The following is a 25,564-nucleotide window of genomic DNA, read 5'->3' on the forward strand; positions in this document are numbered from 1 at the left end:
TGTGGCACCACCCCAACCCTGCTGCTGCGCCCAAGGGGCAGCAGGATGTGCCACAGGCAGGCAGTGCAGGGCCAGCTGGTGTCGGGGCAGTGCATATGGGTTCCTATTGATCCACCCCTGCCAGGTGGAGTCCAGAGTGGGTGGGGGGGCGGGACTGGGGCTGTGCACTGTTGGTGATGGCAGGGAGGCGCTGCAGGGCATGTGGGCTGTTGCTGGGTAGGGGCGGACGCTTACTGGGTCAGGGGGGTGCGTGTGGGGGACTCCCATGCACACCCTACCACACCCATAAACCCTCCCTCAGAAACCTCACAACCACACCCTTCCTCACCCCACAAGCATCGCACCCCCCACACACCCTTCCCCACAAACCCCACACACCTCCACCTCTGAGGGAGCCCTGCTCACTGCTATGCGCACACACCCCACCACATACACACGCAGCCACCCCCCCATGCACACCCCACACCTAGCCCCCCACATACTCCCAGCCCCCTCCCCCTCCACACAACCCACAAACCCCATACCCACCCACCCACACCCCTGTAATATACAAAAGAAAGACTTCATTTTGAACTATTATGTGATCACCTTTATATACACCACACATACACATAAATCAGGACAAAAATGTATTTTTTAAATAAAATTAAAATAGGTTATTGTCAATGTTTGTTTTTTAGTATACAACTTGTTTCTTTTCCAGTTCCAAGATAGCAAACCCCTTTTCCAAAAGGAATACTTCTGGGGGGCAAAGAGAGGGGCTTCTCGGGCAAAGGCCAGGGGTTGAGGGGGGTGAGACTTCTGGTCATAAGATGGTGACCAGGGGGCAGGGCACTTGTCAAGGGGTGAGGCTAGCCTTGAGGCCCTCAACAGCTCACCAAAACTCATTAAGCAGTCCTCCAGCCGAAATAACTACCCACCCCTGATTTATATCAGAAGCTTCAAAGATTCAATCCACAGGCCAGGGAGTGGGGCAGGGGGAGTCAAGTGGCCTGACCTTTGCCCCTTGCCACCTCTCTCCCACTGCAGAGAGAGCAGCTCTGGCCCCAGCATCTGTGCCAGCCCCAAAGCTACCGTCCCTGCTGCTGCGTGGCTGGGCAGGAGCCAGAGGCAGCATCTGCTTCGTGCTCCCTGCTCCCGGCCAAAGCAGTGTCCCAAAGCAACAATGGGAAGGTAAGCAGCAGTGGTGGGGAAGAGGGTGTGGGGCAGAGGTGGTGGCGGCAGGGCACAGGGCATTGGACAATACCTGTGTCTCCAACCAAGCCAGGGGTCAAACTCAGAACCGCAGCCACTGCCCCTCCCCAGCTTGTACTGGAAACCAATACAAGCTTCCTCCCCCACCACCCCTATGTCTGGCCAGAAGCAGTTGTTAAAAGCAGTTGCCTATGGACAGACCACACCATTTTTTATCTGTTTCTAATAGTAATAACTTCCTGCCCCCTCCCCTAACACTGAGACGTTCTTCGCTCTGACTGTACTTTTGCCCTGTGCTGCTTTATGCTTCTGTAGCACCATTATGAGTTCTAAAAAAGGGGCCTTCCTCTGTGGGGAAATATGGACAGATCTTCACTGTCCTGCCCTAGAAAACTATGGCGAAGGTATGCTGAAGGGAATGCAGGGGGAAAGGGTAGAGAAATTACAACATGGTGCATTTTGGCTTTCCACCGATTCAAAGTGCTTGGGGTGGGTGTGGGGTTGGAGAATGCATGAAAAGCAGATTAAAAAAAAAAAAAAAGTTACCAGAGCCCAAGCAAAAACCAGCCCACAAATTCCTGGTTTTCTTAGAGATCCATAAAAAAAAAATCCAAACCTTTTTAAAAATCCATCTTAAGGTCTACCATAGCAGGAGAGGTTTTATTTATTTCACCTGCCCTTTTACAAGTCACTCAATCTAGATGAACAGTGTAAAATGCTTTTAGTCTCATAACAGGGTACAGCAACTAGCACTGATAACTAACAAAAAGTCTTGCACAAATGGTTTAAATTCAAAGGTATATTGCTAAAAATAAAGCCAAGCATTACAGCAAGCTCTCCTAGACCTTTGCAAGAATGAGCACACTCTGGAGGTCTTTATGTTTGATTTAGAGCAGGCATTTGTGAATTAAGAGGCATCATGATTTCTATAGAGAAGACTTTAATGTTCCTTGCTTTGATGCAACTCATGGCTTTAAATATATGTTTTCATCACTAGCTGATTATGATTTTAAATGCTTGGCACGCAACCTCAGATCTCTCCCCAGCCAAAGTCATAGCTTTGAAGAGTAAGGGACAATTACTATATATATTTCTTGTCAGGAACCGAGCACAAAACAAGCATCACCACTTGGCTTGCATTACTTGTTTGGCTCTGTTCCCATTAAATTGGAGCAAGTGTTGAACCAAGAGGGAAAAAAATGCTTTTTGGAACTGCAGCCAAGTCAACTAACAGTATTACAAAGTGCTATGCAAAACAAAGCTAGCATCGGGGGATTTCAGTTTAATATTAGTGCCAAGCAGGCTACTTTTAACCATTTAATTCATCAGATGGTATTTGATACAGATTTTATATATCACAGGATGCATTTCAGCACAGAAGCAATTAAATAACATTTCTCTGAGCGTAATACAAACATAGAAGTCAGCAAGTGCAGGATTTGGGCTGTTGGACTGGGATCCAATGAAGCAGTTACTAACCGCTTGAATCATTTACCAGAAGTGACAGAGTGCCAGGGCTTTTGATCAGGACAGGTCTCACAGGAGTCAGATCTTTTCAGAAACCCGGCATTCACTGAAGAATTTAAGTGAAAATCCCTTCCTGAGACTAACAGTATTTCAGCTCCACCAACGTTAGCCATGTTAAGATCCCTGACAAAAAAGGCTCTCCGGTTCAGCAAATAAGTGGATCTTGTGTTGAACACACTTGCTGTAACTTATCTAATCAGCAGTGTGCTGAATATAGTTGTTGGAACTAAATAAAATCATCCAATAATAGAAACTCTGGGAGCACTAACACTGATCGAATGTCAGTTGGAAGTGTGATGAGAGAGTCTTTAATTCATCAAAAAAAAAAGTCTCCTAGGCAGAGCTGAATGCCAAAGCTCAAGTGCACATACAGTATTGGTAACCGGTAAATCACGGTCATCTCCAAGAGTTTCCTACCATAAAGCAGTGCTTCTCAGCCAGAGTCCCACGCTGCCCAGCCCCTTTGCGAGGAGCTAAGTGCTCTCTGTCCCCCATATGGCACAATGAGCCTGCTCAAGTGACACTTGCAGCTGCTCCTCTAAGGCCTGCTTCTGCTGCTACCCCACTACACCTGTACTCCCCCACAAGCAAGTCCTGCACTAGACACCCCACATTCCCAACAGCTTGCTCTGGTGCAAGTGGGTGGACACGGGGCCACAGCCATGCTTTGCATCCCAGCTCATCCCCTCTGCTCCTCCAGGGCTGACAGAAGAAGCCATGGGGATGGCTGTTGCCAGCATGCAAAACCCCACAGGAGCAGTCTTGGCAGGAAAGGCCACCCTTTCCCTGTCGCCCAGGTACAGACCAAGGTGCAGGGAGGGACAGGCCACGGAAAGAGGGCATGGCAGGATTAGATCCCAACCACAGCTAGAGCAGTGATTCCTGCCCACCCTGAATTTATATTCTAGCTCAGTGGTTCTCAACTGGGGTTCTGGAGGGGTGCCCTGAGGCTAAAACAGATTGGGAACCACTACCATAAATTTTTATTTTTTTTTGAAGAGCAAGCATAAAGAAGATTGGAGGGGGTGGGGGTGGGAAGGGAGAGTAGGAGCCTGATTATCTCATTGGTTTTGAAAAAAAGTTCTAATATTTATTACCTTCTTTCAAAGCTTCTTCATATACAAGTTTGTCTGGAAGGGGAAGGGATCCTGTTCTCTCTGTGTGCAAGAGGACGGTCCAAAGAATGACAGCGCTCAGCCAAAAAGCCCCAAGAATATCCCACTTTGCAGTCTGGCCACCTCCATGTAACAACCTGCCAAAGACTCACTGATCCTTTTAATATTTTTAGGCAATTGTTTTGTGCTTACCGGATTAAACAAGATTGCTCCCACCTACTCAATCCAATAAATACTGTCAGGAGGTTTTACTGAGCTTTCAGGTTAGGTCTCATTTGCTGCTGAGGTGCTATTCCTAGCTGTTGTTGTCCGTCCTTCGAATCCAAAGATGACTATAACATCACTGGTCGGCTGCGTTTCTGCAAACACGTGAAAGGCTGATCAGGCCAAAGTGTGATTTGAACCATCTATGGCACACTGAACAAGAGATGCCGCTCTGGGTTGCCTGATCAACAGCAGATGTGCGGCTGTTGCAAGATTTACACTGTTTGTGCTTCTGCTCTGCTTCAATTCTTCTCTACTCGTAGACCAGGCGTGGGCAGAATGCGGCCCACGGGCTGGATGTGGCCTGCCAGGCCATTCTATCCAGCCCACGGGGCCCCTAAAAAATTTAGAAAATTAATATTTATCTGCCCTGGGCTGCTTGTCATGCAGCCCTCGATAGCGCGTCAAAACTCAGTAAGTGGCCCTCCGCCCAAAATAATTGCCCGCCCTTGTCATAGACAGTAGCTTGAGTATGGATGAGGCTTTGCTGGGTGGAACGATCATGCGGGAGATCTTCCCAAGACTTCAGGTCAACGTTAAAATGTTTCAAGTATGACTTGAGAGAGTCCTTGAAGTGTTTCTTCTGGCCTTACTGAGACCACTTTCCCTCCTTTACTTCACTGTAAAGATCTTTGGCAGTCGCTCATCTGACATGCTGTTGGCACGGCCTGTCCACTTCATCTGTGATCCATCAACAGAGTGTGGATGCTTGGAAAGCCTGCCCGAACAACAGCCTCTGTCTGGGACTTCTTCTTGCCATCTTATCCTCATCATTTCCTCAGATAGCCCATGTGAAAGTGGTTCAGCTTCACAGCATGGCGTCTGTACACCGCCCAGGTTTTGCATATGTACATCAGGATTAGCAACACAGCATTTTGTAGACCTTCAGTTTTGTTTGCTGACTGATACCTCTGCACTCCCACACATTTGCACATAGTCCGCTGAATGCCACCCTTACTTTAGCTGTTCTGGCACTGGTGTAATCATTAATGTGAACAGCAAATGACACTGTACTCCCAAGATAGATGAATTTGTCCACTGCCTAGAGAGTTGGACCATTCACTGTGATAGTAAGGCTTTCCTAGTACATCACTGCTGTCTTCTTAGTGTTGACTGTGAGACCGAAGTTGTCATAAGCTGAAGAGAAATGGTCCATACTCCATTGCATATGAGACTCAGATATGATATTCAGGGAACAGTCAAACAGAAGATCGTGAACAGTCAATTCCTGTCATTTTGCCTTTTCCTGTAGCCTCCTCAAATTGAAGAGTTTACCATCAGTCAAGTAACTGATGTCAATCCCAGTGTCACAGTCACAAAAAGCACCTGTAAGCATGGCAGAGAACATCATACTGAAGAGGGGTAGGGCGAACACACAACCCTGCACGACTCCATTGGTGACTGGGAATGGTTCAGATAATGATGCTAGCTACTCATTCTGGTACCACCTATGGGCAGACAAAATATAGCACGTGGGCTGGATCTGGCTCGCCAGACCATTCTATCCAGCCCATGGGGACCTTAAAAAATTTATTAAATTAATATTTATTTGTTCCTGGCTGCCTGTCAAAGACGATAGGAGCCAGAAGCAGTAGGACTGAGGGGGAGCTGGCAGGACTGAGCAGTCCCACCCCACCCCACCCCACCCCTAGCCATTTCCCTGCCTTCCTGCCCCCATGGCTCTCGACTGCATTGCCAGACTGGGAAGTATGGGGCCACACCAGTACTCTGGGGGGGGGGGAGGGTGTAGGGCGAGTCCCACATGCACACCCCACCATACACATGCACCCATGACACCCCTGTACTGCCATACATGCAGACCCCTATACCCACACCCCCTCACACATCCCCCCGCCTCACACGCACAGCCCCCCACAAGGGCAAGGGTAGGGACTTCTGGTGGCAAAGTTCAGGGATTGGTGGGCAGGACTTCCAGTCACAAGATGGCAACTGGGGGTGGGCCACTGTCAAGCCCTTAACAGCCTGCCAAACTCAGTAAGTGGCCCTCCACCCGAAATAATTGCCTGCCCCTGACCTACACAATATAAAAATATTCTATATCTCAGGACCAATGCAAGTCATATCCATGGAAATGAGCCAACACATATTAGGGCCAGATATTTTCATTACAGGTGGCAAAAAATGCAATTTCATTCATCCTGAAATTATCTGCAAGACTAGCAAATAGTTTCAGCTTGGGTGGGGTGTGGAAAATCATTAAGACACAGCTTCACAAAGCCACTCAGATGGGAATGGAACTGCTTCATCTCTTAGGCAAGTGTCCTAATTTGCAGGGCCAGGGGTGTTTGGAAACGAGCTTTCAGTTAGTCCCTTCTGCAGAAGTATTCCCCTTTGTACAAAATCCTTAAATATTCATTGAGACAGAGTGTTCAGAGTGCTTAAAAAAAGGTCACAACAACAGTTAGCTAAACCTGTTTTCAGCTATATAATTTTAAAATTACACAGGCCATCTTCCCATGTTATGGAAGTTGATTACATGCTGATAGTTCAAATCTTCATGTTCAAGTCATTCAGTAATACAGTTAACAGAAGGTATGTGGGAGCACTTGATTTTCTCTGGCACAGTATCTCTTAAACCAGCATTTCTCAGCTTCTGGGTTGTGACCCAAAAGTGGGTCGCAAGAATATTTCAAAAAGTCGCAAGCTGCAGCGGGGCAGAGGGACAGCAGGAAGGCACCTACCCCTTCCAGCAGAGGAAGGATGAGGAGCAGAGCTGCATGCCCAGGGTGGCAGCACCAGGGCCAGTGCCCATGCTTGCAGGGGCAGGATGTGGGGTGGCCAGGAGATGCTGCTTGGAGGAGTGGGAGGGGGGTCATGACCAGGCTGCCTGGCATGGCGCAGCAGCACCAGCCTAGAGCAGGGGGGAGGGAATGCTACAGGCCTCTCCTCCTCCTCCCTCCAGCGTGTGCTGAGGCTGGACTCACTTTGCCACCACCCGCACGAGACAGAGCCACTACAGCCAATGCACTCCGGTCCACACGGGTCTCCGGCCCAAGTGGCAGGGGACTGCAGGTTGGGAGTGAGGGACATCAGCGTGGCCCGGGTGGGCAGGACACTAGGGGCTGGGCCCTGGCAGGGCCACAAGGGTGAAGGTCGGGACAAGAGATGGATCTTTGCAAATGGGTCCCGGTAGGAAAAAGGCTGAGAACCATTGTAGAGTAAATAGTAGGCCTGTGCAAAGTGTAAAGGATTCGCTTTGGATTCGGATTTGGAGGAACAGTGATTTGAATCACTGTCTCGATTCAATTTGTCCTAATCCAAACATATTCGGTGCCGAATCTTATTCGACCATACTCTATACAGGCAGGCAGTGCCGGCAGGAGCAGCTGGGGAAGCAGCCGGACAAGCCTCGGCTTGAGCCAGCAGCCCCAGGAAAAGCCGTGGCTTCCCTGGCTGCTCCCCCTACCGGGGCGAGGCAGGCAGTGCTGACAGCCCTGAGGGCTGGGGAATCAAATCAGGAGCTAGGGAAACAAACAGGGGCTTCCCCCAAGCTCCCAATCATTCCTCCAGCTCCCCGATCATTCCCCCCAGCCTCTGCCACTTCTCCTGGAACTGCCAGCTGAAGCCACAGCTCGTCCAGCTGCTTCCTTGCTGGGGCAAGGCAGGCAGGGCTGGCAGTCCCAAGAGAAGCTGTGTGGGCTGGGAAGATCGATCAGGGAGCTGGAGGATCAAACCAGGAGCTGGGGGGAAGCCCCTGTTCATTCCCTCAGCCCCTGATCATTCCCCCCAGCCCCTGCAGCTTCCGGCTGCTCCCCTGGCTGCCCCCCCTGCCGGGGCGAGGCAGGCAGTGCTGGCAGCCCCAGGAGAAGCTGTACCGTCTGTGGCCAGATCTCCAAATCTCTCTAAATCAAGTTGGAGGCTACCCGATTAATGGGTCTCCCAATTTAATTTGGATTCGGAGATTCAGCCGCCGAATTGGGCCAAATCTCCTCCAAATTGAATTGGCTACCTAAGCTTCACACAGCCCTAGTAAATAGGACCAGGATAACAGAAACAGGAGTTGTCCCAGGTAGGAAGGGCCACTGGACTCTTCCAATCCTACATAGCATGGTGCTTGTTTCTGCTCTTCTCCTTTCCCTCTGTGGCATCCCTTTATGGCTTTATTCTTCCTAAGATATGAACTTGCAAGTGCAAAGGGAAGATAGGGAGCCAAAACCCAGGCTCGAGCTTTTTCTCTGTTCTTGTTGCTGCATTTTATGGAAGGCCTAAAAGGAATGGAACGTTTCCTCTCTCCAAATTACTCTAGCCGTATTTTAACATAAAACAGCAAGAGACAAAACCTTTTATTTTTAAGCACACAACATTCCCATTCAGGCTAGAAAAGAGACTTAAAACCTAGAAAAATGGTGATCTCTCAGGAATGAGAATCAATGGGTGCGTCTGCTCATTAATGTGCTGTAATTACAGAGCATTAAGTACCAGTAGTGACAGATACTAACTTAATGCGCTGTAATCGGCGTCTACTGCACATTAGCAGAGATGAACCCTTTTTAGCGACATTAATGTGAATTAGACTAAATCTACTGTGCATTAGTATAGGTTGTGCCCACTGCACTAATGAACTGAGTCTTTTGCACAAAACAACGTGGAGGTGCACCCAATCAGTAGTAGCAATCCTGTTTCATTCTGATTTGTTCTGCTCAGATTTAACCACTGATATAGAAATTTAGAAATGTTGAAAGCCTCTACTGGAAAATAAACTTTGCTTACAGCTGAAAAATATCAGCTTCTGCTTTTAAGCCGAGGGGTCTGTACTGTTTTTGTAATAAGCAAATTAAAAAAAAAAAAAAACCTCACAAAAATACCACCATACCCTATTTCATCCTTTCTTGAGAAATAAATTCCATAAAGTTTTCATTGCATTTCAAGCTGAAAAGTAGAAATTTTGATGCTTCTTGCAAAAAGAAAATAAAGTCATTTGAAAATGTAGGCGTACATGTTTGAAAATGTTTAAGAGCTTTCTATGTGTTGTGTCAATAAGGAGCTGGAAGCGACTGTTCTTGGGCTAGGGGACTTTTTGGCTCGTCTGATATGCAGGAGTCCAACAACCTGCTGATTCAAGAGCTTGAGCTTCCATATTCCCCAGGACCCATGGCTCCATGACAACCTGCCAGAGGCAGGCAGGTTTCCAAATGAAGCCTCCTTGGTTTTCAATAGAAATTCATTGAAACCGACTCATTTCTGTGAAACCTTTTCACAAACGGGTATTTTCTACCAAAAGGATTGTGTTGACAAGCTCCAATGCCAACACAAGGCCTCAGGGTTCAAACTTTTAATTGCAGTTGAAGAGGTGTGCTAACAACAACTAATTAATAATACAGAAAGAATATCATTGGAAGGTGATGAACTTAAGTCTTCAGTGAGGCTGACAACATTCAGATCTCCAGCAAGACCAGGGACCACCACCCTTAAATCAATCACATCAAGCTTCTTTGGGCACAGACAAGTTTCTACAAGGTAAACTAGAGCATGAACTTCTAGCAAGCGAGCTACTGTGCAGTAACTGCTCAAGTGCACGCTCTTACACTACAGTAAATGTACGAGAAGGTTATACTTCATATTTACCCTAATATAAAAACTGGTAGAGTGGGAGGTAGTACGGAGTAGCTGACATATGCATGTTCGTATGCAGAGGCAAATACAAGACAGCTAACCAATCAGTGAAAGATGGGTAACACACCGTTGTATTTCCCTCAGGGTAAAAGTCACATACCTTGAAGATCATACCCTTACCCGCTATGCAGTAACTTATGCCAAACAGATCTCCAGGTTCTTTGCATAAAATAAGCCCAAGTCCCATTTGCTCAAAAACATTTGTGGGCTACTTTTAAATAGTCCTTTTCACACCTTTACATTTCACAAGATATGTTTGTCCCTTCCTAGTCTGGAACATGAAGTGTAAGTCCATAAAATAAAACCCAAAACTTACCACACCACTACACTGCAGCGAGACAAACTCTTGTCAGTAAGGGTGGCCAAAATTTGGAATGGGCTTCCAAGGGAGGTGGTGCTCTCCCCTTCCTTGGGGGTCTTTAAGAGAAGGCTGGATAGGCATCTGGCAAGGGTCCTCTGACCCCAGCACTCTTTCCTGCCTAGGCAGGGGTTGGACTCGACGATCTGTTGATGTCGCTTCTGACCCTAGCATCTATGAATCTGCCTGACCTTTTCCCATGAGTCAAATCCTGATCAGAAACAACATTTTGAACACACTTCTGGTGCTCAATTAATGTTTCAGCTGGATTTGTTTGTCCGAATAGCCTCTTAATTCGGATAAATTATTCATATGCTTCAGACCAGATAAACAGCTATAACCCACTGGCCAGCATGTGTTTTCCTTTTTGTTCTTGAACCACAGAGATTGTTAACATATTATGGCTCTCAGCTGCAGACTCACACTTTTAACCTGGAAGTCCATGGTTTGATTTCTGGCACTGCCCAATATAATATCCACTTTGAATATTTCTATGGCAATATAGCTGCAATTAAACTGGAAAGATAGACAAGTTTACTCAAACAATCTTTTCCATTATCAGTCATTAAGCTTTCCCCCTTTCTTTGCTTATACTTGTTGGAGGTCACACCCATTCTCTAAAGGCCCACGTGTTGCATTCTAAGTTTAGAACAAACAGGGCGGTGTGTTTCTCTCTCATCCTATGTTATTCCTATATTATACATTCAGCTTTTATATACACACACACACCAAGTTACTTAAAGCAAAAGGGGTTTTTTAATTATTCGGTGCATATGACCATGTGCCATGCATAAAAAAGTTACTTTAACCTACAAAACATTTTAAAGATCCTTTAAAAATTATCAAAGGTTCAAACTAAACCACGAACCGCATCCACCCCATTAAAGAACTGCATCTAGGGTATATGATCTGTACCTCATTTTTCTGCAACACCTACAGCATTTCAAATTAACTGCTGACCCTCAATCTCACACTATAAACAAGCCCTTTACAAAGATCTCAATTGCTTGGTGTCTACATTGATTAAAGCTTGAAGCTAGTGACCTCATGTGATGTTAACTTCTCCCATGCACCGAGAGCCTTCTGCTTTTCTACTCAATTACCCCCTTCTGTGCAGAGCCATCACTACCCGATGAGCATGTACAATGGACTTCTGCTTCATTACACTAAACAACAGCGGGATAGGAATAAACAAGCTAATTTATCATCAGGCCAGAACTAGCTATCAGAACTAGAATGATGAAAGTTAAGTTATTCACTGCAACATCAAAGTTATGATCTCTCTCTCATTCAGACAGTTTCCTACTCCCATAAGTATTCCCATTACGTCAACTACAGAGGCATTTTTGTCAATCAAGTCAGAATTTCACAAGACTAACTGAAAATTCCCTTTTAATCAACAGCAGAAATTTCTGGATTGAGATTCTACAATTCAGAAATGACTATACAAAACGATCCCATGTGTGATGGTTGGGCCTAAGCTAGGGTTACCGTATTTCCAGTTTCAAAAAAAGGGACACGCATTGGAAGCGGGGCGGGGGAGGGTTGTTATATGATTGTGGGGGGTGCAGTGATATGCCAGTGCCCTGCTCCTGCCCCTCACTCCCAAGCCACAGCCGCCCCAAGACCTGCTGCCCTTCACTCCAGACCCACAGTACCTTGCCCCCCAGACCATGCTGTCGCTTCTCGCATTCAACCACAGCCTCCCTGTCCCTACTGGTACCTCTCAATCCCGACCCACAGCCTCCCTGCCCCCCTGGTGCCCCTCACTTCCAAGCCACGGCCTCCGGGTCCCCCAGCCATGCCACTGCCCCTCACTTCTGACCCGCAGCCTCCTGACCTGCAATCCCCAGCTCTGCTGTGTCTCTCAGCTGCTCCACTCCTGTGAGCACACCCCAACGCAGCCAGCCAGGCCACGCAGCTCCATGCTGCCACTGAAGGGCCCCCTTACTCCTTTCCCCACTGGAGGGGCAGGCACCTCCCCGACCGACCCTAATGCAGCACTAGTACCCAGACAGCTTGCCCCAGTGCTGGCAGGCACCCGCCCCCCTCACACACCCATCCACACACATACACACAGCCCCTCCCCACCACAGTCCCCAGCCTTGGCCCTCCAACCCTCACCCCCCCACAGACTTATCTGCCTGCAGCTGCCAGGGCCACGCAGACCCACATGATGCCCCTGCCTCCCATCCCCTTCCCTTCCTCCTCCCCACCCCCAAACAGCTCCTTACTGGGGCAAGCCAGGAAGTGCCAGAGAAAACTTTGATGCTGAGCAGAGGCACAGCAAAATCGCAGATATTTGTTGACATTTAAAAAAACCGCCCGGACAGAGAAGGGAGGACCTAAAAAAAAGGACACGTCCCAGAAAACCTGGATGTATGGTATCGCTGGCCTAAGCTATAAGGGAGATCAAGGTCCTATTTTGCCAGGTTTGTACAAAAACAAGGAGTTCTCTGTCCTGAACAGATTACAGTCTAAGTGGACATAAAAAGACAAATGAAAAGGGTGAAAAGGGAATGAGACGGAGATTAACCATCTTGCCCACAGTTACATATGTCAATAAGAGAACCAGAAATTGAACCCAGAAATCCTGGCTTACAATCTACTGCACCATGCACTGGCTAATGCCATCGCCAATTTAAATGCAGTTAGCATAAGATTTTGACCTTTCTATTCTATACTTAAAATTCTAACTAGTTTTACAATGAAAAACATTATACAGAGATTTCTGATAGAAATGGTTTATTTGACTTACAGCCGGATCATTTTTCAGCAAGATTTATAACTGACTAGTCATACATTGGCCTAGTGCCTAAACAGCAATCTCTCTGAGATATAAATCAGATCCATTAGTGTCCAGGTTTGGCTCATCAAAACAAGTCCATCACTTCAGAAAGAGACATGCTTGTGAAGTTTGGAACCTGTACTCCATATCCTATGCCATACTCAAGGTATTTATTTGATATCAGGTGCATATATAACCAGAATATGCCATTTTAACTGTTGTGCTCCTTCAGTCTCCAACAGAGAAGCAACATCAGACATACACAAGTCATCACTACTGTCCCAGGAAGAAGGTTGCTTTCTTGATGCTCCAGAGGTGAAAGACATGACTGCAGGTATATGTTCCTCTACACACTGGCTTGGAAGAGAGTCCATGTAAATGGCAAGAGCAGGCAGAAACATAGCTATATTTTAACAACAGTGATACTGAGGGCCCAGAGACATTGAAGCAAGAGCTCAACCTGCACACCTGGGGCTATTTTTTATTTTATTTTTTTTAGGTGTGGGGAAAAAACTGGGGGGGGGGGGAGGGGTCCTGAGTATCAGTCATTCTGTGCAGCACATCTTCACAGCAGTCAGAGGATGGATGCTCTGTGCAGTTACTGCTTGCAAAACAACTTGCAGTAGCTATGCCAAGAAGCTTGTTTAAACGTGGGGAAGAGGGGAGGGGAGGGGAGGACATAGCTGGTGGGGTTGCCAACCAGTGGCAATAAATTACAACAGCCTTTTAGGATTTCTGAAACAGAAGGCAGAACTGACATTGTTTGGCAGGGAGTAAATTGCCAAGATCCTTGGAAGATGATCTTGTTTTCACAATCCTGGAACTACTTCCCAACCACCTCTCCTCCACCAGTCACAGATCCCAGAGTGAGCAATGTCCTTGACAGGCAGCGCAGAGGGAACATGTGCACGCTTCTGTTCAGCAAAGGGAGCATATACAAGCCTCCTGCATCCCACTTCTCTGCTTTTACCAGGCTCTGAAGTCTCATGTTCAAGTGAGTGAGGTGAACAAGAGGCAAAAAATAAAAGATTGTCATGTATCTGAAGACACAGAGAGGAAAGACTTTTTTCACAAATTGAAACACGGATCCACAAATACAAACATCCCACTTCCAAACATCCCACTTCCATTTGACCCTGTGTGTATATATGTACATGGGGCAGAATCAATAGTTGGAGTTCCGCAGGTGAAAAAAATATGCAGTCCCTGAGGAATTGTATTAACATAAAAGAATTGGTAGAACTGATTTACTAATTGCCGTACAGCAAACTTGATCTTCAGCCAAGCCCTCATTTGTCAATTTTCAACTCGGAGCATTTCCTACTTCCAGCCAAGCTATTAAATCCCTGGAAACAGAGGTCTAAAATAGCAATGGTGACCCAACCTTGCCCACTGCTATAAGCAGTGCTGCTTTCGAAATACATTGTCAAAAGAGCTTCTCTTTAAGTGGCGACTTTCGGTTCTATAGGTACCAGGTTACCTTGAAAGCACCAACATAGAGATACTTCAAGACAACTTAAGCTGCATTTGAATACGAGGGCTTAGATTCCTCCAGACATGCCTGTGTTAGCAAGTGAGTGCTTCACACATGCCAGAACTAGTGCTAAGGAAACACTGAACTGTGTGCATGCTCCTTTCTTTCTTCAGAGGCATTCTTGGAAGGAATGAATAAGAGTTATAATTTAACTTCAAAGGCAGGCAAATGCTATTTACCAGAAGAAAAACTTCCTGTTTAAGCCTCCTCTCCCTATGAAAGGGAAAAGAGGCAGGATGGCCGCCACCTGCTAAGTGCTCAGATCAAGTTTAGAAATAAAGCTAATTGTGTCTGGTTTGAGTTAGTATCAACAACTCAAAGAAACAGAGAGAAAACAGTCGGAGTTGTTTTCATTTGATGTAAACTATGAAGCACAGCATTTCTGTGATCCAACCCTTTCAGGATAACTCTAAATTGGAAGTGATGCAGTTATGAGAGAAGCAACAAAAAAAATTATATATAATTTTACCTCACAAGATTTACAGTTTTTACGGCTTGTTTCTTCGAACCCCAAGCACGAAAGTTTGTGTCTGGGAACTGTTAATTTCTGGCACGTTTGCCTATTCGGCTACAGTTACAGCTCTTAAAAGAAGAACTGAGTAGACCTAAACTAAACAGACATGACCTTTCATGTCTTTTTTTCGTCGGCTCCCAGCATCTCTGCCAAGATCGCAGGCTAAAGGAATCTTTCAATACAGAAGAAAGTCTATCGGCATTCATGCCCACAATACAGCACGGACCTATTCAGCACAACTTGTCCATAGTTTTGGAGAGCACAGCAACAAAGAAAGTCAGGAATATAAAATGTTCTTTGTGATAGAATTCAAAGGCGTTCTGCTTTGGGAGCTGTGCCCAGCCACCCTCGCAAACCAGGGCTAGACCCACCAACATAGTAGTGCAATCCTACAAACATGGGGGGGGAGGAAATCAAAACAAAATACATGTATATCCTAGAAAAAGAGAGAGAGAATCAGACATTTAGTGAACCAAAACTGTTGATAATGGCTCAGCCATTTAGATAAATGACTCATTATGTCTCTTGTTAAGACCTGCAAGTAATTGTTTTGACTAGAAAATATGGACTTCTCAGGTTGTTCAGCCCTGAGCAAGTGGTAGCAAGTAGTGATGCCCAGTGTTTGCAAATGAGTCTCTCCCTTTCCATATTGCCTCCTAACATTTTTACACTAGAAAAAAGCAGAGGTTTCCATCCTATACGAGCCACCTGAAACACCAGAGGTTAGAACTTGTGCTTTCAGTCCTCCTCTCATTCTTTGGCCTCTTTGCTACAGAAAAAAGCAAACTGATACAAGTTGAAACTCTAGGGGAGACAAGATGGTCTGTAGTTTTCACACAAAAAAGGATTATGGGGCAATCTAACTCTCCAGTGACTCTCCCCCTCTCGTTTTGACAGACTTAAACTGTAGTCCTGAAATGAACCTCTTATGGTAAGTAGCCCAGCAGTACTTATCCTGCACCCTTCTTTTCAGCCTGCTTCTGTAATCCTCCCAGCACTTTTGTCTTCAGTCTTCCACAAGGATGGAGGGGAGGTGGGGGGAATATATAACACTGGGGGGGGGGGGGTGTCACACTGGCATGTGTGAGATCTAGAGAGAAATTAGATGCCAGGCTGGGGGGTTAGTGGGTAGACTTGCTCCACCCCAAACACTGAAACTGAGAAAACAATATATTGTTCGGCAAGAGTACCAGAATAAAAAGGGTTACACCTTCACACATCTGTACAATTTCAGTGGCCGACATGTTACGGTGCACAAGCTGACACTAAGCCCAGGTCCATACAGCGCAGCTACGACCAACAGCAAGGGTTGGGCTCATTGGGGATACAACTAAGGCTCTATCAATGCATAATCACCTTGGTATTTAAGATCTCACATAAATAAAACTATTGCAAAATAATAATTCACTCAAGCGCCAAAAAAGCATGACTAATAGGCAAAAAAAAAAAAAAAATCACTGTTTGGGGGTTTGTTTTTGTAACTAGAGCTTAAATGTTTTTATTACACACATTACACGCACGCCCCTCCCCCCCCCATGCCAGGGTTTTTAAGATAAACTGTCAATAGTTTTCCATAGAGGGAATTCACTACAGTCTATACGTTTTCAATTTGCCCTTAATTCAAACACACAACAGTCCTAGAAGCTTAACTTCAATTTAAATAGCTCCTCAGACTTGTAGTGCTTGTTTTGAACTACTAGGGATGGAAAATGTGCACATACTTCCTGAACAACAAAACCTCCGAATTAGGGGACCAAGAAAAGGGGGAAAGGAAGGTGTCCTAGCTCTTCATGTTGGTGAAAGACTAAAACTCCTAATGAATCCAATGCTGAAATACACTACTCAAGGCTGGCCTTGCACAAAAATATCAGGTCAGATTCATAGTCCTATTGTCACAAACACTGGAGCAAAGATGCAAGAAGGAAGGGGTGTCTTACCCTGGCTTGTTGTGCCAGTTTGGCTCCAAGACAGAATAGCCCAATATCCAAACAGGTTTGGTGGCAACAGCCTGTTCATACCACCATCCAGAAAGCTCAGCATGTTGTCCAATATCCTTTGGGGTGCAAAATCAACCCCCATCTCAGTTGATTTTGCACCCCAAACCTCTAGGAGGTATGGACTTTAGCATGCTGCACGCCAACAAAATGCTACTACGAAACACAGCAGAAGTCATCAGAAGACTGCACATAGCTGCAGGGTAGCTGGTACAAAGTTTTCACATAATTCCAGTTGTCTGGAATCCACATTTCATGCAAAAAGTATTTTAAAAAAAGCTTAATGAAATCCCCCTTCTGGAGCTGCTTGCTTACTTTGGACAAAGCTCCCCAGTGACTTCAACAGGAACTTTGCACTACCAAGAAACAACTTCTATAAGTACAGATCCCACCTGCAGTCCCCTGTACCAGTGGTTTTCAATCCTGGGGGTCCACAGACTTTGTCTAGCAAAAGATGACTACAGTCAATCAAAAGTATGTGAATACCCAGACTTACAATTCTAAGGGGTCTGCACCTCCATTTGAAATTTCCAAAGGGATCTGCACCTCCATTCAACATTTTTTAGGGGTCCACAAGTGAAAAAAGGTTGAAAACAACTGACTGCTCTATACAATTCTAAACAAAAGCCATGCAAGCATGGATAAAAACCTTGCTTTTAAAATAAAACAGAACAGCACACTGAATGATGTTTCAATCCTCATTAAAATTTAGGTGTTGATACAATGTTGTGACCAAAAAACAGAGCTAGAGCCAGTTCTGGCAGAAACTACAGCATTAGAAAATAAAGATGGGCTACAACTGCCATATCAGATATGCATGCACCACATTTGTGTATCTTGGATTTAAAAAGTAATCTGTAAGTTAGACTACTTAGTCATTGCTTTGAAATATGATCTAATTCACTGTAAAAAGGAAGGGCGAAACAGCTTCGTAGTTCTATTCTGGTTGTGTATATATCCAGACCTGGACAGACTAAAGCAAATTAGATCCTGGGTGTTACATTACGCTGGATTAAACCAAGCCAGGGCAACTACTTCAGTTATGTCTCTAGCTCCCATCTGAGCTGGCATTGCAGCCATTTCACTTAAAGAACAACTTTCTGACCATGCATGATATTACATTGTTCCTGGCCCTGGCAGTAATCTGACTGCTTAGGGCAGTGGCTCAGGTTTATTTCTTGGGCCAAAGGAAGATCCTGCCACAGGCCCACTTCTTTCCAAATTCCATTCTATGAACCAGCTAGAAGGGCTCTGTGAACGAGTGATTTTCCGCAGACCATCATTTCAAAGTCAGTGGTCCTCCATTCCAGAAAACGCTTGGAGATTTGTTGCTGAATAAAGAAATAGTGAAGGAGACCTTGGGTAACTCTGTAATACCAGCAGTGTCAGCATGCCAGGGCCATAACCAGTTAACACACAAGAATGTGCATTTGTTTAGAATTTAGCACAACAGTATTTGTTTGTGCTTGTAACTGCCTTGACAGTCTATTGGAATATGTTTGAGTTTAGCAGCATAGCTACTCAGACAATGACTAATCAGAGGGAAAGGGAGAACCTTTAACTCTTTAAGAGATCCACTGAGGCACAACTTTATTTTAGCTTCCTTAACAGGAGTCAAAAGGGAGTTCAACAATAAAAGCCCTAGGGCTTGTCAATACAGAAGGCACACTGATTTAATCAATGGCTTTATGTTGTACCAACACAGTTTAAACCAGTGTGGCTTTGTTTAGATCAGGCTTTTTTTTTTTTTTTTTTTTGAAGCTGAGAGGACAAGAAGTGGCAGAGTTTTGCAATGCCCTTGGAATCCATGTGCTGCTTCTGAACATCAACCCTTCACTTTCCCTCTCATCTCAGCAGGATTTTTTCCAAAGAAATGAGTGTCATCATCAACTGGCAAGTGGAATAAAACATATAAAAGCAAAGGTTGAACTCAAAGGATCTAAGTCATTGCAACTCTAAATCCCCATCCGTCATGGGGTTGCCATACTCATCCTAAAACCAAAGTAACACTGTTACTTTTTAACAGGCATATTCCTCAAACAAATAACAAACTCTGAAAACAAAACTTTGAAAGGAGGAAGTTGGTGGATGCATACACTTTGAAGACCATTAGGAATATATACACTATCTTCAAAGTCATGAGTTTCCCCTTGCGATTTAGTTATGTGGTTCAGGAACTTGTTCCTGTGCTACAGATTTTTTCTTCCAATATGTAATGGTGATCTTAACAGTCTGTTCTCTCCCTAACACGTAACTACTGGAGGTCTAGGCCCAGCCCGCAGTCCTGAAAGAGACTGCCTATGGGATTAAACATACCTACTTCTGCCGCATCTAGTTCCCACTTCTGCTTCATCTGGTAGATACGCTACTAGGTCACAAATAAGACATCTCACAGTTCTGAGGCAGAAGTTGCACACGAAAATACAACGGGCCTGGTCTATTTGTGCACCACTGAAAACACCCTAAATTAGAAGACATAAAGCTCAACCGGGATAACAGCCATCTTGAACACTACAATAAAAAGAACGTAATTTTGAAGGGTGGGCCTTTTCCCAAAACCTGCGCTGCGACAATCGAGATGCCGTGGTTTCTGTGGGCTGATCCTGGTCGGAAGCATCCGTCCCATCACAGCACAGAGCAAACCTAGTGCAGCCCCCACTACCTTGGGGGTCTTCAAGAGGAGGGTGGATAGAGATCTGGCTGGGGTAGTACGATCCCAGCACGCGTTCCTGCCTAGGCAGGGGGTCGGGCTTGATGATCTGCTCAGGTCCCTCCTGACCCCAGAAACTACAAAGGGGCCATTCCCGGGAGCGTCAACTAGTCACCTCGAAGCACTCCCAGTTCCTCACCGGGCCACCTGGCCTGGGAGATGCTACTACGGGCTCCTCTCTCCGGAGCCACTCCGGCAGGGACCACATCAACGGGGAGCTCACGCTTGCCAGGACGGGGCACCTCTGCCCCCGGCAGCCCACTCCCCGCTCCCTTACTTCTCCCCGAACAAAAGGAAAAGCGCCGGGACCGGGCAGCAGGCCGGGCCGGGCCGGGCCGAGGGGAGGGGAGGGGAGGGGAGGGCGGGACAAGGCAGGTCCGAAGGAGCCGCCCCCGCCCGGCCGCGGGCAGCGCAGGGCATAGTGGAGGGCCGGGCCGGGCCGGGCCGGGCCGGGCCGGGCGGGGGGGGGGGGGGGGGGCTCAACTTTGCAAGCGCCGCGCCCGTCGCCATGCTTAGACCCCCCCACCCTCCTCCTCCTCGCAGAGATCGCAAACTAGGCCAACAAACTTTCCCGGCCCCTCGTCCCGCCGCGGGCGCCGCGCACAAAGGGGCTGCGCGATCCCCGCCGGCACAAACTTTGCACGTCGGTCCTTACCGATGAGCCCCCCCACCAGGAAAGCGACGACTTGGAAAGCCAGCAGCGCCCCCCCGACGATGCACAGCTTCTTGGTGCTCATGTTCTCGATGATTGCCCCAGCCATGTTTGCCCGGCTCGGCCCGCGGCCCCTGCCCGGCTCGCAGCGGCGGGAGGCGGGCGGCAGCCCCGCACGGATCGCCCGGGCCGGCCCGCAGCTGGCTCCCCCTGCGCCGAGAGCCGTGATTGTGGCCGCTGCTCGGCTGCATGTGGCTGCTTTAAAGGAGCAGGGAAGCGGATCACATGATACCCACCGCCTCCTCCTCCCCTCCGCCCAACCCGCTCCGTGCAGCGCCCGCCGCAGAGCGGGGTCAGGCTCGCCCGGCTGCGGGCAGAGCCCGAGCTGCGCCCCGGCCCCGGCACCTCGTCCCGCACTGCTTGCGCCGGCTCCTGCAGAGTTCAACTAAGTGCTTGGAGGAAGGAGGCTGGGTCCTGCTTTTGCCATGAAAGAGAAGTCCTCAGCTTCCTCCCGAGCACTCCCCTACAAACGCAGGCACCGCCAGTAGGTTAGGTATATAAAAAAAAGAAGGCTAAATATGTCGCTGGGAGAGTCACTGCTGTTTAGCACTGAGAGCAAGCGCTCAATCTCCGATGTAGGGAGCACTTGGGGGACCGACGGTGCAGTCTCTTCATTAAAATGCAGCTGAGGGCAGCAAAGATTATCCACCTCCTCAAGAAAGACCTTTAGCATGCATCAGTAGCCCTGACTCGGTAGAAAGATGTAATGGGAAATCCTGGGTGTTCATACCCAGGTCCCTTTGCCATGGCGTGACACAAACCTAGCTGATGTGCTGTATAAAGGTTGTGGGACTGGGCCCGTCATGGGGAACTATAAGCCTCTCTTAAGAAGGGAGGCTACTGAAGACGTATCAACTAAACTCATGGGACAACAACAACAAAAAAGAAAACAGGAACGGGAGTGAGGTCTTAGGTTAACAACCAGGGGTGTGTGTAGACAAAATGGGGGCCCTAAACTGAAGCAGTGGGTTTTTAAAAACCCACCTGTCGTGTACACCCATGTCTTACCTGCCTCTCCAGTGGCAGGGCTAGCTGCCAGTGGGGAGAGCAGTCCCTGGGCTGTGGGGTGGGGGGCTGGTGCTTCCCACTGTGGCAGTGGCAGCACTCCCAAAGGCAGCACCTGCCCACAGGCACCTGGCTCAGGAAGTCCTGGGGGCCACTGCAGCCACAGAGGGAAAGACCAGGTCCCCGCATACCTCACGTAGGCAGGCAGGCAGGCAGGCACGCTCCAGAGAAATCAGACTTGCTACTTTTTTTTTTTTCCACCTTCAGTGGAGCCTGCCTTCCTGGTCTGCTGCCAGGATGCCTGCACGGGCTGCTTGCACAGTCCCTGAGCCACACGAAGCCCAGTGCTTCGCTCTGTGGCTATAAGGCAGCAAACTAAAACTTCTCAGAGGTGTTTTAGTTTGCTGTGCCCCAAAGTCATTTAATACGCATTACGCCACTGAATGTGCTACAGCAGCTGGAATTAATGCGCAATACGCAGCTGCCACATGCAAACACCAACACCATTAAAGCGGTGCAAAAGCATTTAACCCACTTTAAAGTGTCATGCACACATGCCCCTTGTTTTGTCTACACATGCCCAAGGGTATCAGAAGTGGACATTAAACAGTACACCAGCCAGTGCCTGCTGCCCCCTGAATGACTTGAGGGAGCCTGTGGATGCCAGCCAGTGAAACTGTCCTGAGATGTGAGCAGAGGAGTGGAGACTTAGCAAGAGAGACATACGGTCTGACCCAGTAAATGGCAATTCTCATGTTCATTTTCTTCTCAATTGTGTCCCACACGTGCCTCCTTGCAGTGTTCACCTCCTTTAGACCCTATTAGGTGGTATCTCACCCAAAGTTTGGCTGCTTCTCTTTCTTCAGGTCACTCTCTCCAGTTACTCTGTTATTTCTGTTGTCCTTTGATTTTCCTTCACAGTTTAGAGGTGCCCAGAACTGAAAGCAACCTTCTCAACAGTATCACAGAGAAGGGTTTTTATCACCTGGTCTGGGACAGTATGTTCATTCCCATGTTGCTGGCCAAACCTAGAATTAATTCTCTGTTTGCTATCCCTCAGCCCTTATCAGTAGCTTTTGGCATCGGTGCCTTCTAGTCATTTACAAAATACAGCAAGGATCCACATTAAACCTGTTGGTTTAATATTCTTATGCTAATACACTTTAAAAAATATAGCCATTTACAATTTAAATTAGACTGGGAGGGTTGAAAACACCTCTGAAATTAGGTAAGTAACACAAAGGGAAACTCAGACAAAAGGAAATGCAGAGGTGGTAGGAATTTGGACACATGTTTACGATCCAAAATGGTACTAAAAATCCTCCTCCCCCTCTCCCACACTAGTTAAGCAGTCTTGGTAAGGACCAGGACTATATTACTCTGTTTTTGCCTGATCTGGCACAACAGAGCATTACAATATACACCCCAGTATCAGAAAGACAAGAAGGAACTCAGATGTACAATAAAACTGGATGGAGAGAATGACTTGTTAGGAAAGATTAGCATAGTGAGCTATGTAGAGCTTAGCCAGACAATGGCTAATTAAAATGAAGGAGCACATGTTAACATTTTATAAGTAGAAAGCATAAAAATCCAGGGCAGAATTACTCTGAGTGAGCCAACAGGGTGAACATTTGCATGTAGCTGTATCTTCTTTGACATAGATTTAGAAAGTCTGCAGGATCACTTCAGCTGTCACATACATTGTATCCGTTTCTATAGCTATGGATGAAATACTGCTTTCTAATGAATGATTCCTTCAGTAAGGAATGATTGGCAAGTTCCATATAATAAATCTGGAACTTAATGTCCCAAATTTCAGATTCATTATAGTCAAGATGGTATTGACAGAGTACAGTGCTTGGATGAGAAGGGCAAATGCAGGAAAATAGAGGGCTGATCCTGGAAACCAGTTAATGGTGTTAACAATGTGCTTCGCAGTGCCTTCTGTGACGCAAGGTAACTGTTGGGCTCTGACAGTCTCCATCTGACTAGATGGTTACCAAGCTTTTATGTGCACACTGTCAAACATTAACACTTGCCTCACATTACAGAAGCTGTTCCAATACTCAGCTGCTCCAGAAGCTCCTCGCAAACCATTGCCTAGTTTGCATGGTCAGCAGGGACACATCTCTTAGCATCCGCACCAATACTGTGGTGCAGATTTTTTTTTTTAAACAATTTTGTAAAGCTGGCCTGGAGTTTGATAGTTTTTCCTCTGTGTTTTGTTTTCATACAAATTTTGATAAGTAGAATTTCTCCAGCATTTTCTTTATATATGCTTTTTCTATCTTACAAAAAATAATGAAAGACTTCCCTCTCTGCTCATACTAGCAGCTAAATTCCAACTATCAACTAACTTCCCTCACTACTAACCAAATAGGAGGGTAGGGATTAGGAATGACACTGGGCTGTTTCATTTTTCTAGGATATACAAAGCTTCAAATGACACTTGTGTGGGAGGAGGAAGGAAAGGGAATAATCAGGATTCTAATCCTAAAAATGGGTCTGAAGGAGCCAGCTCATGTACCCATTTGCTTACAAGTCCAGAGTCTATATAACAGCAGTAGCTTTCCCCAAAAAAATTCTTCATAGATATTTTTTATATTAGAAACTTGGGTAGAAGTGATGATATAGAATATAACAATAGGTATTGAAGCCAACCTTGTTTTGCAACATTTGAGTTATTGCCATTTTATATGATATCTCAAATTTTTATCTTAATTTCATGAGTTATTTTTATTTATTGCTATTTTCTCTTCTTGAAAGCCAGTAATAAGCCTTTGCACTATTCCGTTTTCCTTTGCTTAAGCTTCAAGATCATGACTGACTACAATAAACTCCAGCAACATAGGCCAACCCTTAGTCTTCACTCCTACTCAAATAAAGTGATCAATATAAATTGAACATCTTGTGGACTTTGATCCATTATGAGGGCTACCTGGGTTGACAGTCTTTGCCAGTGAGAAACCCACTGAGGTATCACCCAGGCAGGAAAGTCCACTTGGACAGCTCTCAGAGCAACAGCAGGGGTCTACGAGGCAATAGATTAATACCCTTACAAATACCAGGTTGTATGTTACTTTATAAAATGTCCCATCAGGATTTGTTCAGATTTGTTCCCATCAGGAATTATGCAATTAGTAACAATTCTTAGCTCTTTCATGCTACTTTCTACCTTAAATCATTCACAAGCTTTCTGATTCACTCCGTCCTACACAGCTTACAAACGGCTTACAAAAATACGGCCTGCAGGCTGGATCCGGTCTGCCAGGCCATTCTATCTGGCCCACGAGGCTCCTAAAATTAAAAAAAAAAAAAAATACTTATCTGCCCCTGGCTGCCTGTCAAAGATGACCCAGGGAAAGCCGGCAGCAGGACCCAGCCACAGCAGTAACAAGGCCCACCGGCCCCACCCCCTTCTGGCCTGGGAGCCTAGGGCTGTTCCCTCCACTGGAGAGGGAAATTCAGGTAAGAAGGAGCAGAGGGTGGGGAGGATTGTTAGTGCAGCAAGAGCCAACTGGGCCCAGTTGGCACCATGCGGTTCCCAGCTGGCAACTGCATGGTGCTCCTGCTGTGTCACGCGGTCCCAGAGCAGTGGTGGGGGAAAGACAGCAGGGGCTGGCATGGGGGGAGGGGAGTAAGTGGTAGCAGGTGGGAGCGTGGGGTCCCAGGGATCAAGGCTGGCAGCAGCAGGAGCCAGCTGGGAACCACAGGGCCAGGATGGCTCCTGCTGCATTCTGCTGTTCTGGCATTGCAGCCAGGAACAGCGCACTGCCAGGTGGTGCCCAACCCTGCTGCACTGTGCTACTTGGTTCCCAGCTGCAACGCTGGGATCACAGAATGCAGCAGGAGCTAGCCCAGTCCTCGTGGTTCCCAGCTTGCTCCTGCTGCCACCTCTACCATAGCATGCCTGCAACTCCCACACTCACGCCGGGTTTTCCCTGGTGCGGGACCCCACTGCTTTGCCCTCCCCCTGCTGCGCAGGTCCCTAGACTCCGCCCCGAGTGGAGGGAGCCCTATCCCTTGCTTCCCTGTGGAGTCCAGTGCGGGGCTTCCCCATGCGAGGGTGGGAGCTGTAGGCATGCAGTGCAGAGCCGAGCCCCCGTGATAAAGGTGGCTGGGCAGGTTGCACTCCTCAGCCCTAAATGCAGCTCTGCCTGGAGCTGCATCCCACCAGACGCCAGTGCCTGCGCCAGGGACAAGCTCCCTGAG

At 47.0% G+C, this 25,564-nt stretch overlaps 1 protein-coding gene across 1 annotated transcript in view; it reads right to left on the reverse strand.

Moving 5' to 3' along the window:
• WLS (Wnt ligand secretion mediator) overlaps window positions 1-20,538 on the reverse strand; it is a 72,394-nt gene extending 51,856 nt beyond the window's left edge. Inside the window, exon 1 of the mRNA XM_006277412.4 lies at window positions 20,288-20,538. Coding sequence (XP_006277474.1) covers window positions 20,288-20,393 — 106 coding nt within the window. The 5' untranslated portion in view covers window positions 20,394-20,538. The remainder of the gene's footprint in view (window positions 1-20,287) is intronic.
• Window positions 20,539-25,564: the final 5,026 nt, after the last annotated feature.

This window comes from Alligator mississippiensis, chromosome 5 (genome assembly GCF_030867095.1).
Source record: "Alligator mississippiensis isolate rAllMis1 chromosome 5, rAllMis1, whole genome shotgun sequence".
NCBI classification, from domain to species: domain Eukaryota; kingdom Metazoa; phylum Chordata; order Crocodylia; family Alligatoridae; genus Alligator; species Alligator mississippiensis.